The 15015-nt window shown below is 39.5% G+C and overlaps 3 protein-coding genes across 3 annotated transcripts; 2 read left to right on the top strand and 1 right to left on the bottom strand.

Annotated features, from left to right (window-relative positions):
- Positions 1–188: 188 nt before the first annotated feature.
- Positions 189–2421, bottom strand: LOC137707844 (protein COP1 SUPPRESSOR 2). Its single transcript, XM_068446771.1, has 6 exons — positions 2157–2421; positions 1728–2027; positions 1377–1500; positions 1192–1265; positions 833–990; positions 189–601 (listed from the first exon to the last, which is right to left on the bottom strand). Exons 1-6 carry the CDS (start codon positions 2261–2263, stop codon positions 438–440), a joined length of 927 nt encoding a protein of 308 aa, XP_068302872.1. The 5' UTR covers positions 2264–2421; the 3' UTR covers positions 189–437.
- A 4206-nt stretch (positions 2422–6627) lies between these two features.
- LOC137707648 (uncharacterized) lies at positions 6628–7212 on the top strand. Its single transcript, XM_068446561.1, has one exon. It carries the CDS (start codon positions 6628–6630, stop codon positions 7210–7212), a length of 585 nt encoding a protein of 194 aa, XP_068302662.1.
- A 5112-nt stretch (positions 7213–12324) lies between these two features.
- LOC137708101 (uncharacterized) lies at positions 12325–14739 on the top strand. The gene is made up of 7 exons (XM_068447094.1): positions 12325–12531; positions 12620–12736; positions 12904–13060; positions 13186–13274; positions 13382–13436; positions 13623–13708; positions 14337–14739. Exons 1-7 carry the CDS (start codon positions 12430–12432, stop codon positions 14490–14492), a joined length of 762 nt encoding a protein of 253 aa, XP_068303195.1. The 5' UTR covers positions 12325–12429; the 3' UTR covers positions 14493–14739.
- Positions 14740–15015: the final 276 nt, after the last annotated feature.

Genomic DNA, 15015 nt, shown 5'->3' with positions numbered 1-15015 from the left:
CCACTTCCGGTGGTACGGAGACATTGACATATCCAAAAGAACCTCCAATGCCCGATTTACTATAAATATGGTCCTCTATCGAAACCAACACACAGTGAGCACCTCGATACCCCAAACAAAAACACAAGTGAAAAAAGTCGAGGAGACGTGAGGACCGATAGTCGAGAACCAGAGCCAAAATTCCCAAATCAAATCGAAGGATAAGAACCTTGATTAATGGATAGACATGCAGCTATGTGCTGGAGATCTGGCTCCATCAAATTCAGTACCACCGTTGCTTATGAGCACGCAAAGTCATGCTATATATTACATAAAAAAAAGGCAATGCTTTAGCGAAAATATGAGTTTTCGGCACATACACTGCAATGGACACCGTATTTTAAATAGTACACGCTACTCGACTCCTTTTTATTAGCTAGATTTTCCATCTTGGCATTTTATCTCCTCATGACGCGGTGACGCTCTCGTTTGCGGAAGCGCTCGAGCATGAACTGATCTGTTGCAGCTTGCCTCTGCCCTGCTGCTTCTGTGCCAGTATCATTTTGTCTGGAAACACCACCATCATCCTGTGAACTTCTGTCTTTGTAGAGTTCAGGATGTTCTGTGAGTTTCATGTTTGTTGTTAGTAATTGGTAGCATGCCATACACATAATATAATTATAAAGAATTCAACAAAAAGAAATATTTTGTGAAGTTAAAACAAAGATTAACATAAAAGGAACCTAGATCTCTTTTGTGACTATGATCGCCCTTGTCTTGCCAGTTGGTCGGAAGTCAATCTAGGTAATCTACTTATATTGTTCAATGGAATGAAGAAGCAAAGCTAACCAACCTCGTCTAAGTTTTTCAGCATAATCCCTGCCACGCTGGAAATAGTCAGCACTGTAACTTGAAGGGATGCTAAATTCTGATTTTGTCCGCCCAATGAGCCGCTTCTCCTGCAAAAACTTCTTGGCAGCCTCAGTTTCCTCAATATTTCTCAGCTTATATCTGCAACCATTAGAAGGAAAAATGTATAGCATAAATTAAGTATCATGAGAATACATGCAAGGATTGTGCCCTCATTCTATCAATGCAGATCTAAACAACCAAGGCATAACCTTGCGGGGATCAATGCTCTATCATTAATGTCAAACGAGAATTTTCAATAACATATACAGTGTAACAAATCTAAATTTAGAAGAGCTTTACTCAATGGGAAGCTGAACCTCGGCAATCCCAGTAGTCCATTGAGTGGAGCTTTCTTCTGAGTTCCGCCTTTTCACCTGGCAGGGAATGAACCAAGTTAAAAGAAGCCATAGGTCTAGATAGGTTCGATGTTACTAACGTAGCGTAGAGCATTTTACAAAAGAAAACTAGAGGACTGAGTGACTCACTTTAAGATGGTCAGGTATTTTGTACAACTCATCTTCAGCACGCTTTAAATCATTTTCAACTTGATCTGAAGTATCAATTTTTTTGCCCCTCTTCTTTGCTAGTTCGTGTTCAACATATTTTAACCTGTCAAATGAATGATCAATATATAAGTCTATCTTAATCATGCTGAGCGATAACAGCAGTCTATCATAGTCCCATTCAACTACACCTAATGTGAATATTGTTTGTATGGATTATGTGGGTGGCCGATGCAGTGGAGGTTTTAGAATACAACATGTGATTTGAAATACCAATGCAACTCCGGAGAACTCAAAAGCAATAGCAACAGCAAAATAGCAAGAGGACATTACATATTGGGATCTTCAGCCATGACGGCAGTTTCCTGAGCAAAAGTATCTTGGAGAACCAGATCGTCCTTGTCGCCATCGCCTCCGCCTTCACCGTTGTTGTTATTACTCGGAGAATGAGTGTCGTCACTACCTCTTTTGTTCTTGTTCTTATTAAAGCTAGCATTATTATTGCTGTTACTATTGTTGTTATTAGTGGAACCGGGAAGAGTCTGCACGGCGGCGTTATTATTAATTAAGGCGGGGATCCCAGACTTCCTCTCCCTCTGCTTCTGAAGGAATTTCACCTCCTCCAGCGCCAATCTAAGCATTCAGTTCAGTTCCATTATTTGCAGAAACATTACATATTCTTTCTTTTCAAAACAAAATTACAGTAGAATCTGTATTTCTACTTTTCAGACAGATTTATAAATCGAGAAACGAAAACAATACCTCCTTTCTTTTTCTTCTTCATCTTCTTGGGCACTGGTTTTATCACAATCTTGGTCGTTATCCTCCGCCGGAAAGCTTCTTTTTCTGAAATTCTTCGTCATCTTCATCTTCTGCTGCTGCTGCGATTGCAATCTATCCAATCTTTCCCCCAAATTCAAATTCAAATTCAATTTCAGTTTCAATCTCAATTTAAGCACTCGTTATTAGATTCTAATTTTCTTAACCCTAGGCGTAGGCTACCTCCATCACAGTACGTGCCACGCGCACGACACCCTTCTTATCTGCCCGTTTTGGTGTTTTTTTCTTTTGTTTTTTATTTATTTTTTTCTTCTCTATTTTTTTAAGTGTATAATCATCTCACATTTTGTTGAACACGACCGTACATACTAACCCCACACCCATTTTTAAAATAAAAAATTATATGTAATATACCTCATTTACCTATCCAAACTACTCTCACTTTCCACAATCTTCACATAAAATTTTAGCACGTATTTGCCAAAACTACATAAAATTTCGGTAGGCCGTCGGTGTTAAATGGTACACCTTTCTCAAGCCCTGCCATCGCAATTCTGCTCTCCTAAAGTCTTCATTTTCAGAATGTATGGCGATCACATGCATATTAGGTACAAGATTATATTAGTTTAGAAGCTTAAAATATTTGATAATTTAATAAAGCAAAATCAATTTAAATTCCATGAATCATTAAAATACTCATTTTCTTGTTTTACTTTATTAAGTTGTTAAATATTAGATCTACATATTATTACTAATATGCATTTGGTCCTCACAAACACATGTCCACAAAATGAAACCTTAGGAGAGCAAGACTTCTGCTATCGATAGCTCAAAAAGTGAAGCTTTTGTTGGACATGGTTAAAGCTTCCAAGATTATTTGACTTTGGGGATTGTTTGTGCAACTAAGAGTGTCAATGCAATTAGTGTTGTTGTGATCAACTACATTAAAAGAGTGATTTTGTTTACACTCCAAAATAGTTTCTGGACACTCAATTTCTCTGACTGTTGACTTGTATAATATTTCCCATTAATTCTGGGATTCCTATAATATTGGGTTTCCTAGTTTAGGTTGTAGATTGATTGTAATTATTCTTTCCTTATTGTAGTAGGATTGTACATAACTATATATACCTCAAAATGAGAAGAATACAATTAACACATTCAAAGCATTCTCTTATTGGCACCAGAGCCAGGTCGTAAAAAAAGGAAAGAAAGTTTCGAACGCTAACAGGGTTTATTACTGTGCCGTGCCCAACACCACCGTGGTGCCTCCAACGAACAGCAAGCAACGTGAAGTTGTTGCTGTGTCCCGATCTTTTACCCCAAATTTTGGTGAGCAACATGTGTTGTTGCTGCCTCGAGTACCTTTGCCACTGCACAGGTTTCCTATTCTTCGTGAAAGATGTTTGTCGAGAACAACCAAATCGTTTCTGCTACCACTCTGATCATGGTTCAGCCGGATAATTCAAGCTTCAACATTGAGATGGTTTTGGATGAGAAGAACTATGATTTATAGGCTCCTCTTATTCAAATTCATATTGTTGAAGGAAGAAGATGGGATATCTTCATGGGTCCATTAAGGCCCCTGCAAAGGATGATCCCAAATATGATGATTGGTTCTCTGAAGATTAGAGAATTAAGAGTGGCTCTTGTCGACAATGAAGTTGAAGATCATGAAACGTTATATTCGATTGTCAACTTCTAAAGAGATATGGGATGCTCTTAAGAGCGCTTATTTTGATAAGAATGATGAGTTTATAATTTATTCATTAAATCAGAAAGCTTCACGTGTAACGACCTGTCCTTAAAAATTTTAGTCTTTGTAAATTTTAAATGTGAATTTACAGAAATGACCTTCGAGGCAAAGATGTTGACTTTTGTTGGCCGTCTTGTCATGTCACATAAGGTTCATTTTCTTGGCATATCCTCGTAGTACTCGTTGCTACGAATGCGTGGGCGTAAACGGAACACAATTTGGAGTTATAACGAAGAAGTTATTAACGAACGAAATCAAAGATAAAATGGTCAATTTATTATTTTCTGGAATGCTCCAGATTTTTGGAGCAAAATCTGGAAAGCCATGTGTGTGGCCTAGATGAAAAGGAAACAAAAAGGGGTGGTTGAGATGAAAGACAAAGGAGGGGCGGGACCCCCAATCAGAAAGAAGAGAAAGAGAGAGTGACCAATAGGGAAAGTAGGAAAGGATGGGAAAGGAGAGAGTGGAGGAGCACCGGATCACCCTGACCCAGTTCCTCCCTACGCGACCGACCCGATTCTCTTCAAATTTTCCCGTGGTTTTCTTCGATTTTCCTTCAATTTTCCAAAAAATTGTAGCCAACCAACATCACCAATTAACTTGGTGTCATACGAGCTTCCATTCCCACCCAAGTTTGATGGCTATTGATCGTGATTTCACGACGAACACTCACGTCTGCTCCGAAGATACCCACGGCGGTGAATTCCGCCATTCCTACAACAATTTTCTTTGATTGCCACCACTAATATACTTCCTTTAAGCTCAAGAACAATGCCCATTCACTGGTTGGAGTGTCGGAGTTGATTTGAGGACAAATAAAAAACACCCAAATTCTAGGGTCTCGGTGAGTTCATGGCGATTTAAGGCTTTTCCCGATCAAATTGGACTTGGCCACAGGTATAAAACTTATTCTACTTACTGAGATCTTTATTTCTGTGAAGTTTAAGAATTTTTAGAAATAGTTGATTTTTCCGACAAGCCGGGATGGCCGACTGCCTTGTATGACGGTGCGTGGGCCAAGGCATCCTCTGATCTTCCTAGGCTAAATTTGATTCTCCAATTCCGTACGTGAAGTTTGATTGACGAATTTCTGTCGTTTAAACCTAGTTCCATTAAAGTCCGTCGCTTGATTATTATAACAATCGACGCCAAACTTTGATACGTTATAGTACGTAATATTTGAGGATATTAGAAACTTACAGATTGAGAATCCAACGTACGGATCTTCCTGAATAGGATACATAAGTTATATGTTCTATTGATAAGAATTCTGAGACGTGATTTGATAATTGTTTTAGGTACCAATCGTTTGTGACACCTCGATATTCGTGCTAGGGAGTTGTACCACGGACCTTAGGTGAGTGGGCATTTTTTCTTTTATAGTATATATATACCTTATGATTTTCCATAAATGTTTTAAATTGATTATGCATAGCATGCCATGATTTAAATGTGTATATCGCATTGTGATGAGATTTGTGGTTATGCCAAATGATCCTACGGAGGCGCAGGTAAGTTCAGGTGAGTTATTATGTGATTGAAATGGTTGAATTATATGAGCATGCATATATTCATTTAGAGCTCATCAATGCTGCACCCCGGTGTTAGTGCTCCTGCCATAGGTCAGGGCACATGCTTTACGTGATTGTTCACCTCTCGCACCGCACGCTTGCCTTGGATCCAAGTTAGGTGCTCACATGTTGTACAAGTTTGCATTAGGCGACTCCGACTCATAGGTGACCTGCGCATAGCGCTAGCTTTCACGTGATCGTAGCATTACAGCGTACATATTTACACCCATCCTGTCATACAGGTCACACTAAGTGACTCCGACTCATGTGCTAGCATGGACTGATGAGCAATTAGTCCAGTCGTACAGGTCGCATTTGGTGACTCCGACTGTCATGTTATTTTAAACTGATCTCACAACTGACTTACATTTATAATTGCTGAGATATTGTGGTATGGCATATTTATGTTTTTACTGCACTTGTGCATTCATTTTTCATACCTACATAGTATTATTTTGTGGAAACTATACGTATTTTACGATGAGGGGTTATAACGCTTTCAAAAGGTTTTTATTAAAACTTTATTTTCAGACCCACTTACCCTTATTTTTTGCCCCTCCAGGTTCTAGTAGCAGAGTTTTCGTACCGACGAGGATTATCGGCAAATCTTGGGGTAGACGGTTACCATCGATGGTATAATTGTCACCCTATTTTACTGTATTGTACTTATGCTCTCTCATCATGTGTGAAATGAGTTCATACCCGCTCACCGCACACTCTTGTACTTAGGCACTTTTAGGTTTAAATTTATTCACATCTTCCACATCAATACACTTTATGGCTTCGTCACATTCCAAGTGTCGGCCAACATAGCTTATTCGAAGTCCAAGTGGACATCTCTGGTCAGTGTGTATCATCACGTCTCAAGTAGAATGAGCGGTCTTTAGCTAGTTACTTTGGAGAATTGAAAGATATTTTTCAGGAATTAGACCACTTTAACAAAGTGGCCATGACATGTGAAAAAGATGTTCTGATTTTCCAGAAGAGAACCGAGCGATAAAGGTTGCATTTGTTTCTTGGTGGACTTAATGTTCATGGAGAAATACTGCGCAAAGACCCACCACTTGGACTTATGGCTGCTTATGCGTTTGTCCGTCGGAAAGCAGATCACAAGTAAGCTATGAAGATGGAGGGCCAAAGCTCAGAACCGGCTGTAATGGCAACCAAGGCTCGCGACCCCTCAAATCGCACCAACCGAGGTGGGTCCAAGAATAAAAGTGGGCAGCCAATAATCGGCCAACCCAGTCGTGATTGTCCTCAGGGTAAATGTCTCTATTGTGGTATGATGAGACATTCCAAAAGTCCATGCTTCGAGCTAATTGGGTATCCCAAGAATTGGGATAAGACATGTGACCCTTGCTTCAACAAACCTCAAGCTTCCATTGCCGAAACCAATGATGATTTAGAGGATGTAGCAAGCAAAACATCAGCTCTAATTGTAGCGGCAAGTATAGATGGTAAGGCACTTAATTTCTCTAATTATGTTATGAATAATATGTGGATAATTGATTCTGGAGCTATTGAACATATAACTTGTGATTCTAGACATGTTTCATCACTAAAAAACTCTACCGACATTGAGGTTAATGTGGCTAATGGTGATGCCGCCCCAGGCCTTGGGGAAGGCACAATTTCCCTTTATGATACCATGAAACTTGATACTGTTCTTGTGATTCCCTCCTTGAATTATAATTTATTATTGGTTGCCTAAATAACCTTTGCCTTACATTGTTTGGTGGTGTGTTGGCCTTATTTTTGTGTATTTAATGACATCCGGACGCGAAAGGACGATTGGTTATGGTATTAGACGAGGGAAGCTATACTACCTTGAGTTAAATTCCAGTAGCTCGGGACTGCTCACTTAAGCATTGTCAATGAATGAAACTCTGGTCGAGAATAATAAAGGGTCCGATGTGTAGATGTGGCACCGTCGTCTTCGCCATACTTCATTTGGTTATTTGCATAAGTTATTTTCTAGTTTGTTTGTGAAAAATGATGTTTCTCACTTTAAGTGTGATGTGTGTGAAATGGCTAAGAGCCATCAAACTTCTTTTCCTCTAAGTTTAAATAAGAGTTTCGTTCCTCTGATGATTGTGCACTGGGATGTTTGGGGCCCTTCCAAAATTGCCTTTCTTGGTGAAGCTCATTGGTTTGTCACATTTATTGATGATTGTACGAGAATGACTTGGGTTACCTTGCTATGAAAAGTGATGTGAATATGGCCTTTCAAAAATTTCACAAAATGGTTTCGATACAATACAATATGAAAATTCAGGTGGTTCAAAGTGATGATGGAGGCGAGTATGTTAATACTGAACTCCGCACTTTCTTTGATACACACGGTATTGTTCATCAGACCACATGTTTGTATACTTCTCAGCAGAATGGGGTGGCTGAATGGAAGAATTGACACTTGTTAGAAATGGTTCGTGCTTCTCTTATTGAAGCACGTTTTCCCTTGTATTATTGGGGTGAGGCCATCACGTCGGCTACCTACCTTATTAATTGGCTTCCTTATCGTACCTTAGAGTTTTAGACACCATTTCAGACTTTTATGTCTCTGCTCAACTGCTTTCCAATCCCTAACCTTTCCCCTCAAGTTCTCGTCTGCATGGCTTTTGTCCACGTGCATCCTTCACAACGGTAAAACAAACTTGAACCTCGAGCTCTTCGATGTATGTTTATGGGGTATGCTACTACTCAGAAGGGATATTGGTGCTGTCACCCTCCCACGAAGAAAATGTTTATCACTGATGATGCCATTTTTCATGAAACTGAGATATATTTTGGTTCCTCTGAGTCCTCACTTCAGATGGAGTTTCAAGGCAATGAAGTTCGTATGTTTGATTATGGAACTGAACAACAAGCTATGGTGTAGCCACCCACCATTGAACGGCAGACCACTTCACAACAGCCTGCCGCCAAGTAGCAAGCTATGTTGTAGCAGCAAGTTACCGAGCAGTAGGCTACTGCGCAGCAACCTACTACTAAACTCTTGTCGACTGCATAGCAGGCAAGTTCCGAGCAGGTTGTTGTTGCACAATAGCTTCCTGCCAAGTCCTAGATAGTAGGAGACATGGCCCCCTTGTAGGTGGAACCTGTGGTTCTAGAAGAAACAGTACATGCCGACTCGTCTCTCAGTGATTCTCATAACCAATCGTTTTCTACGCCAGATGGACCACCGCTTCGTAGTCTCCTAGAAAGAATTAATCGAGATATTCCTAAAGCCACTTATAAGGCAGACCCTAAGTGTAAAACTAAGTATTTAGTGAGCGAACCAACCCATAACTCAAGAGTGAGGTACCCATTAAACAACTATGTGTCCACCTGTCACTTGTCTGAATCAAATAAGTCGTTTGTGAATCAATTGTCTACTGTATATATTCCTAACAGTGTGTAAGAAGCCTTATCTTATCTTAGATGGAAAACAACAATGAATAAGGAACTAAGGTCGCTGAAGAAGAATGCTACCTGGGAACTATCGGACTTACCAGTAGGCAAGAAACTTGGGGGATGAAAATGGGTCTATAGAGTGAAATACAAAGCAGATGGAATGATTGATAGGTTTAAAGCAAGACTAGTAGCAAAGGGGTACACTCAGAAGTATGGCATAGATTACACGGACACCCTTGCGCCAATAGCCAAGATCAATAGTGTCCAAGTTCTCTTGTCCATGACAGTGAACCTAGACTGGCCACTTCAATAGTTCGATGTCAAAAATGCATTCCTACATGGAGATTTAACTGAAGAAATTTATATGGAGCTTTCACTAGGATGTACCGGAACAGACATGAACAAGGGTAAGGTATGTAAGCTAAATAAGTCATTATATGGATTAAAGCAGTCATCAAGGGCATGGTTCGGCAGGTTCACTAAATCAATGAAGGCTTTTGGGTATAGCCACATCAATTAGGATCACACCTTATTCTTGAAACAAAAGAATAAAAAGATTACAGCACTTATTGTATATGTGGATGACATGGTGGTTACCGGGAATGACCCGATGGAACAATCAGCTCTAAAGAAGTATTTGTCTACGGAGTTCAAAATGAAAGATCTTGAACCTTTAAAATACTTTTTTAGGATTGAGGTATCAAAAGGCAAGTCTGGGATATTCTTGTCCCAAAGAAAGTATATCATTGATTTGTTAAAGGAGACCGAGATGTTAGCCTGTAAACTTGTAGCAACTCTGTTGGCTGAAGAAATGAAGTTGAGCCTCGACAAGAATCAAGTACTGGTAGACAAAGGAAGATTTAAAGGTTAGTTGGAAGATTGATGTATTTGGCACATACAAGACCTGATCTTGCTTATGCCTTGAGCGTAGTCAGTCAGTGTATGCATGATTCGGAAGAACAATATATGAGTGCGGTGATGAGAAATTTGTGTTACTTGAAGGGACGTCCAGGTAAAGGAATTATATTTAAGAAAAATGAGCATTTCAGAATCGAAGGGTATACTGTTGCGACTGGGCGGGTTCGGTAGATGATCGACACTCAACATCAAGATATTTCACTTTTGTTAGTGGTAATCTGGTAACATGGAGAAGTAAAAAGCAGAATGTAATAGCTCGTTCAAGTGCAGAAGCATAATATAGAGATATGGCTCTTGGTATTTTTGAACTCTTGTGGCTTAAGTTTCTATTACAACATTTGGGGGTCAACCATAGTTCGCCGATGAAGTTATTTTGTGACAACAAAGCTACTAGGCATATCACTCATAATCCGGTACAACATGATATGACAAAGCATGTGGAGGTTGATAAGTTCCTCATTAAAGAGAAATTGGAGGAAAAAATAATTGAATTGCCCTCGATTAGGACCCAGGATCAAGTGGCTAATATACTCACAAAGGATGGTTCGAGTGACAAGTTCTCAAGCTTCTTGGACAAGTTGGGCATGTGTGACATATATGCACCTACTTGAGGGGGAGTGTTGACTTGTATAATATTTCTTGTTAATGCTGGGATTCCTATAATATTGGGTTTTCTAGTTTAGGATGTAGATTGATTGTAATTAGTCTTTTCTTATTGTAGTAGGACTGTACATGATTATATATACCTCATAATCAAAAGAATACAATTAACACATTCAAAGCATTCCCTTCTCTAACCACCCATCATTCGAGTTTAGGTTGTTTTGAAAAACAAACTAAAATTGAATAGGAAAATTAAGAAATTAAGAAATAAAGAACCCGAATCTATTATTTCTCTTACAATTTGATTCTGATCCTCCTCATTTCAACTTCTTTTAGGAGTAGAGAGTCTTAGAGCAAGTCCAGCCCAGCACATTTGACTGGCACCCAGTGAAGAAAATAGCCCGGCATGGTATTTTTGAGCTCCAGCCCGCACAATTGACTGGCACCCAGCCCGTGCCACTCAACAGCCCAGCCCAAAATGGACAGACCCAGGAGCCGGTCAATTGCTTGGCGCGTGCAACACACGCGGGTGCCCAGGCGAGTAGCCGACAGGCTTTGCAGGTGCTGGGGCCCGCGGGCAGGTCCACTTGCAGTCATCCGGGTGAGGCCTACGTGGCCCTTCTCAGAGCCGTTGGATTTCCAACGGTAAAAAAATTTTAAATTTAAATTTTAAATTGGACCGTTCGATCATAGATCAACGGTCCACGTTTATTTCACCAAAAATTAAAAAAAAAAAAAAAAGGCCCAACGGTCAGAAATTTGACCGTTGGCCACGTGGCATCGTGTTGGCTGTTGGATTTGATTATTTTTCAAATCCAACGGTCCAGATTAATTACAACATTAAAATTTATTAAAAATTAATTAAAAAATGTCAAATGTTTTTTAAAAAATACAGAAAAATTTTAAAAAATTAATTTTTTTTTTCTATAAATACCTAACCCTCATCTTCCACCTTACACCACATTTCAATATTTTCTACACTTTCTACACTTTCTACATTTGAATATTTTGTACACTTTGAGAGAAAAAAATGACTTCGTGGAAGCTCAGTGAAGATGTTACGTTGTGTGAATGTTGGGTTCGCACTACTCATGACCCGATTACGGGTAATGAGATGGATAAGCGAGAAATGTGGAGTAAAATTACGAAATCGTTCAACGATGTACATGGAAGAGATGTACATGGAAAAGATTTGAAAACTCAAAGAAGAAGACATTGTAACAACTCAAGATTTGAAAACGATAAAGAAGAATTCTGAGCTAAAAAAAAGGATTGAGTTTAGTGTGAGGATGGATGTAGGGATGTAGGGTTTATATGGACAAAAAAAAAGAAGATGAGGTTCTGGACAATGCCACGTGGCACTACGTGATTGGTTGAAAATCTTAGCGGAAATCTATTCAAAAAATAGTATGTTCGGATAATGACACGTGGCGTGACGAGATTGGTTAAAAATCTTATCGAAATCTTGCCTAAATTATTGTAAACAGGAAGTGACACGTGGGTTGTCGGGATTGGTTGAAAATCTTAGCGGAAATCTATTAAAAAAATAGTACGTTCGGATAATGACACGTGGCGTGACGAGATTGGTTAAAAATCCTATCCGAAATTAAAACTATTTTTTTTATTTATTATTTTATAAAAAAATTATTTAATATTTTAAATGGACTGGGTGCCAGCGTATTTTGTAGGGGCGGAGATCGTTTGTGCCAACGCATTTTTAGACTAGGTGCCAGCACATTTTTTTTGGGGTGGAGATGCTTTGGCCTATTACTGTTCATTGGGTCTATTACTGTTCAATTAAGTGGATAAATGGGTTGGGTGCTGGCGCAAAGTGGATATGGGTGGAGTTGCTGTTAGAGTGTAGTGGGAAAGTCCGGCCATATACGCCAAGCCCATTTACAAAATTGGCTGTTTATACGCAACGCTAACCGTAGGCGGAGGATTTGAAAGAAGGAAGACCCGGTTGAGCTGAGTTATCCACACACACAACACCAATACACAGGAGCGGAGCAGTATGACCATGGCCTCACAGTCACAGTCACTCCAATTCTTTCACAGCCACATAATCATAAGAAAAAGCACTCTTCCTCCTCCTTCCGTTCCTTTTCATTTCCAGGTCCCCAAATCCCTATTTCTTGATTAATTTGCACTTTTTTACTCTTTCTTCTTCTTTCAATTTAATTAGGGCTTTTCCATACTTGCAGTTGCAGTTGCAGGGTGGTTATACTTATACGCCATATGCTACAGTTGGCGTTGTGCGCAGGAGGCCTCCCTCCAGATTCTCTCTCAAGTATCAAACAATGGCTATGGCCAATGCCAATGTGAGTGCTTCGCCTTCGCCCACTCCCACTCCCACTCCCACTCCCACTCCGGAGGCACCACTTTCATTTGGTTACACTTAGAGCTCTGCACAATCACTACTCAGTCAATAGAATGAATAGGTTTCACAACAATTGGTACGGTAGGTAATTTGGTTGTCTGATTTTAGGATGTAGAGCAGCAGCAGCCGCAGCTGCAAGCCACAGTCACAACCAAGTGCTTCTTTGACATAGATATTGGCGGCGAAGCTGTTGGTCGCCTTGTATTGGGCCTCTTCGGTCAAGTTGTTCCCAAAACCGTTGAAAACTTTCGCGCCTTGTGCACAGGCAAACCCCCCAAACAACCTTTCTTTCTTTTTCCCTTTCCTTTCTAATTGGCCTCGCTGCTCTTTTTCTTCTACTACTTCTTTTGCTTTATAGTTTATACTAATATTGATTTATCGTTCTTGTAGGAGAGAAAGGATATGGTTATAAAGGATGCTCTTTCCACCGCATCATCAAAGATTTTATGATCCAAGGAGGGGACTTCACTCAAGGAGATGTGATCTCTCTCTATCTCCCACTCTCTCCCTCTCTAATAAATGCAGTAGGATCGGATCTCATTGGTTTCTAAACTAATCCAAATTTAATTGTTTTTACTCGCCGCAGGGAACTGGGGGAGTTAGTATCTATGGTTCCAAATTTGCAGATGAGAGTTTTGCATGTATGTTCTTGTTACATGGCATACAAAATAAGGAAAATGGAATACATTTCTAAATTGTTGTTATTTCAATTTGTATGGGAAACAAGAACTTTTAACTGGAGTTGAGAATTGAGATCCTATCATTTGAGAGGCATTTGATTGTGAGCTGAAAGCCCTTACCATACTGACTTGAAGAAACACTTGCAGTGAAGCATGTTGGTCCTGGTGTGCTGAGCATGGCTAATGCAGGCCCTGGTACTAATGGGAGCCAGTTTTTTATTTGCACGGTGAAGGTGAGATGGCTGCTGCAACTATGCAATCCTCTCTCTCTGTATCACACATTTAACTAAATACTTTTCTCTTACTTGGGTTTGAATTCTCGTCATGCTTTCCTTCAAATTCCAAGTCTATTCTTTATTTCCATCCGTTATGGTCAGCAGTGAATTTTTTGCAACTTAATAGCTGAGTATGTGCTACTGCTTTGTTTGGTTGCAGTCTGGTGGAGAAGATTTTATTATATTGTCATCGAAACAACCATACAAAACTTTGAGATAAAATCTTTAAACAAGCCCATAAAACATATATGAGATTCATCAGCAGTTGAAAGAAGCACTGGGATGCTTATATATGCATGCACAAATGGTTTTTTTAAGGTTTTACTTCTATCTATGGATCAATTTGTGCTTTTTGCATCATCACATATCCTGTCAAAGTAGTAGACATTGGAATGATTGGAAAACACTCATTAGTTTGTAGTTAGTATTTTTATCACTGTGTTAATTTCAGAGTGTCAGAAATGAAACCCTGTCCTTCTTGTCTGTAATTAATTAAAAACAAAAAGAAAGAGAAGATATACATGCGGTATTCTGTTCAGCCAATTTAGCTCTTTGTCGATTAATGCTTTTGGTATGCCTCATGTAGACTCCATGGTTGGACAACCGCCATGTGGTTTTTGGACACGTGATTGAGGGAATGGATGTTCTGAGGAAACTCGAGTCCCAAGAGACAAGCAGGCTAGATGTCCCTCGTTTGCCATGCAGAATAGTTAACTGTGGAGAGTTGCTGTTGGATGACTGATCTGTCTGCCTTACTCGGCATAAAGTACAACTGTGGGATGAAGTTTTCCGGTTTGTCAATTCCAGAGTTGTTCTTAATTATGTATGTTATTCTTGCGATGTTTTTGGCTGTGAAATGAAATATACAAGACATACAAGACATAAACATTGTTCATTTCCGCCAAGTTCAAATGCGATTTATCTATATAAACACTAGAGATGAAGGTACATGTATTCTGTTGGACTGAATACAGGGACACACTTATCCCTTTGTTTTTAGAACAGAAACTCACGGAGCCAGTTACGTGAATTAATGCGGCATCCATTAACTCTATTGTTTTACAAGTGTATAACAACTCATAATTCGTAGGGATCCTTAACTCACTTTAATATGCCAAATTACCGCCAGCCCTTGTTAACTGAAATTTGGATTACAAGGTGACTGAAATCGTGACACAGTAGAAGACAAATATGCAACGCAAGGGCAACTGTTTCAAGACGAGCTTTTGCCTCTCTCTTGTTACATCGACTCAATCTTCCAAGAA

The sequence above is a fragment of the Pyrus communis genome, chromosome 11 (assembly GCF_963583255.1).
Source record: "Pyrus communis chromosome 11, drPyrComm1.1, whole genome shotgun sequence".
NCBI lineage: Eukaryota > Viridiplantae > Streptophyta > Magnoliopsida > Rosales > Rosaceae > Pyrus > Pyrus communis.
The sequence above is the reverse complement of the archived record's forward strand: the minus strand, read 5'-3'. Positions and strand labels throughout refer to the sequence as shown.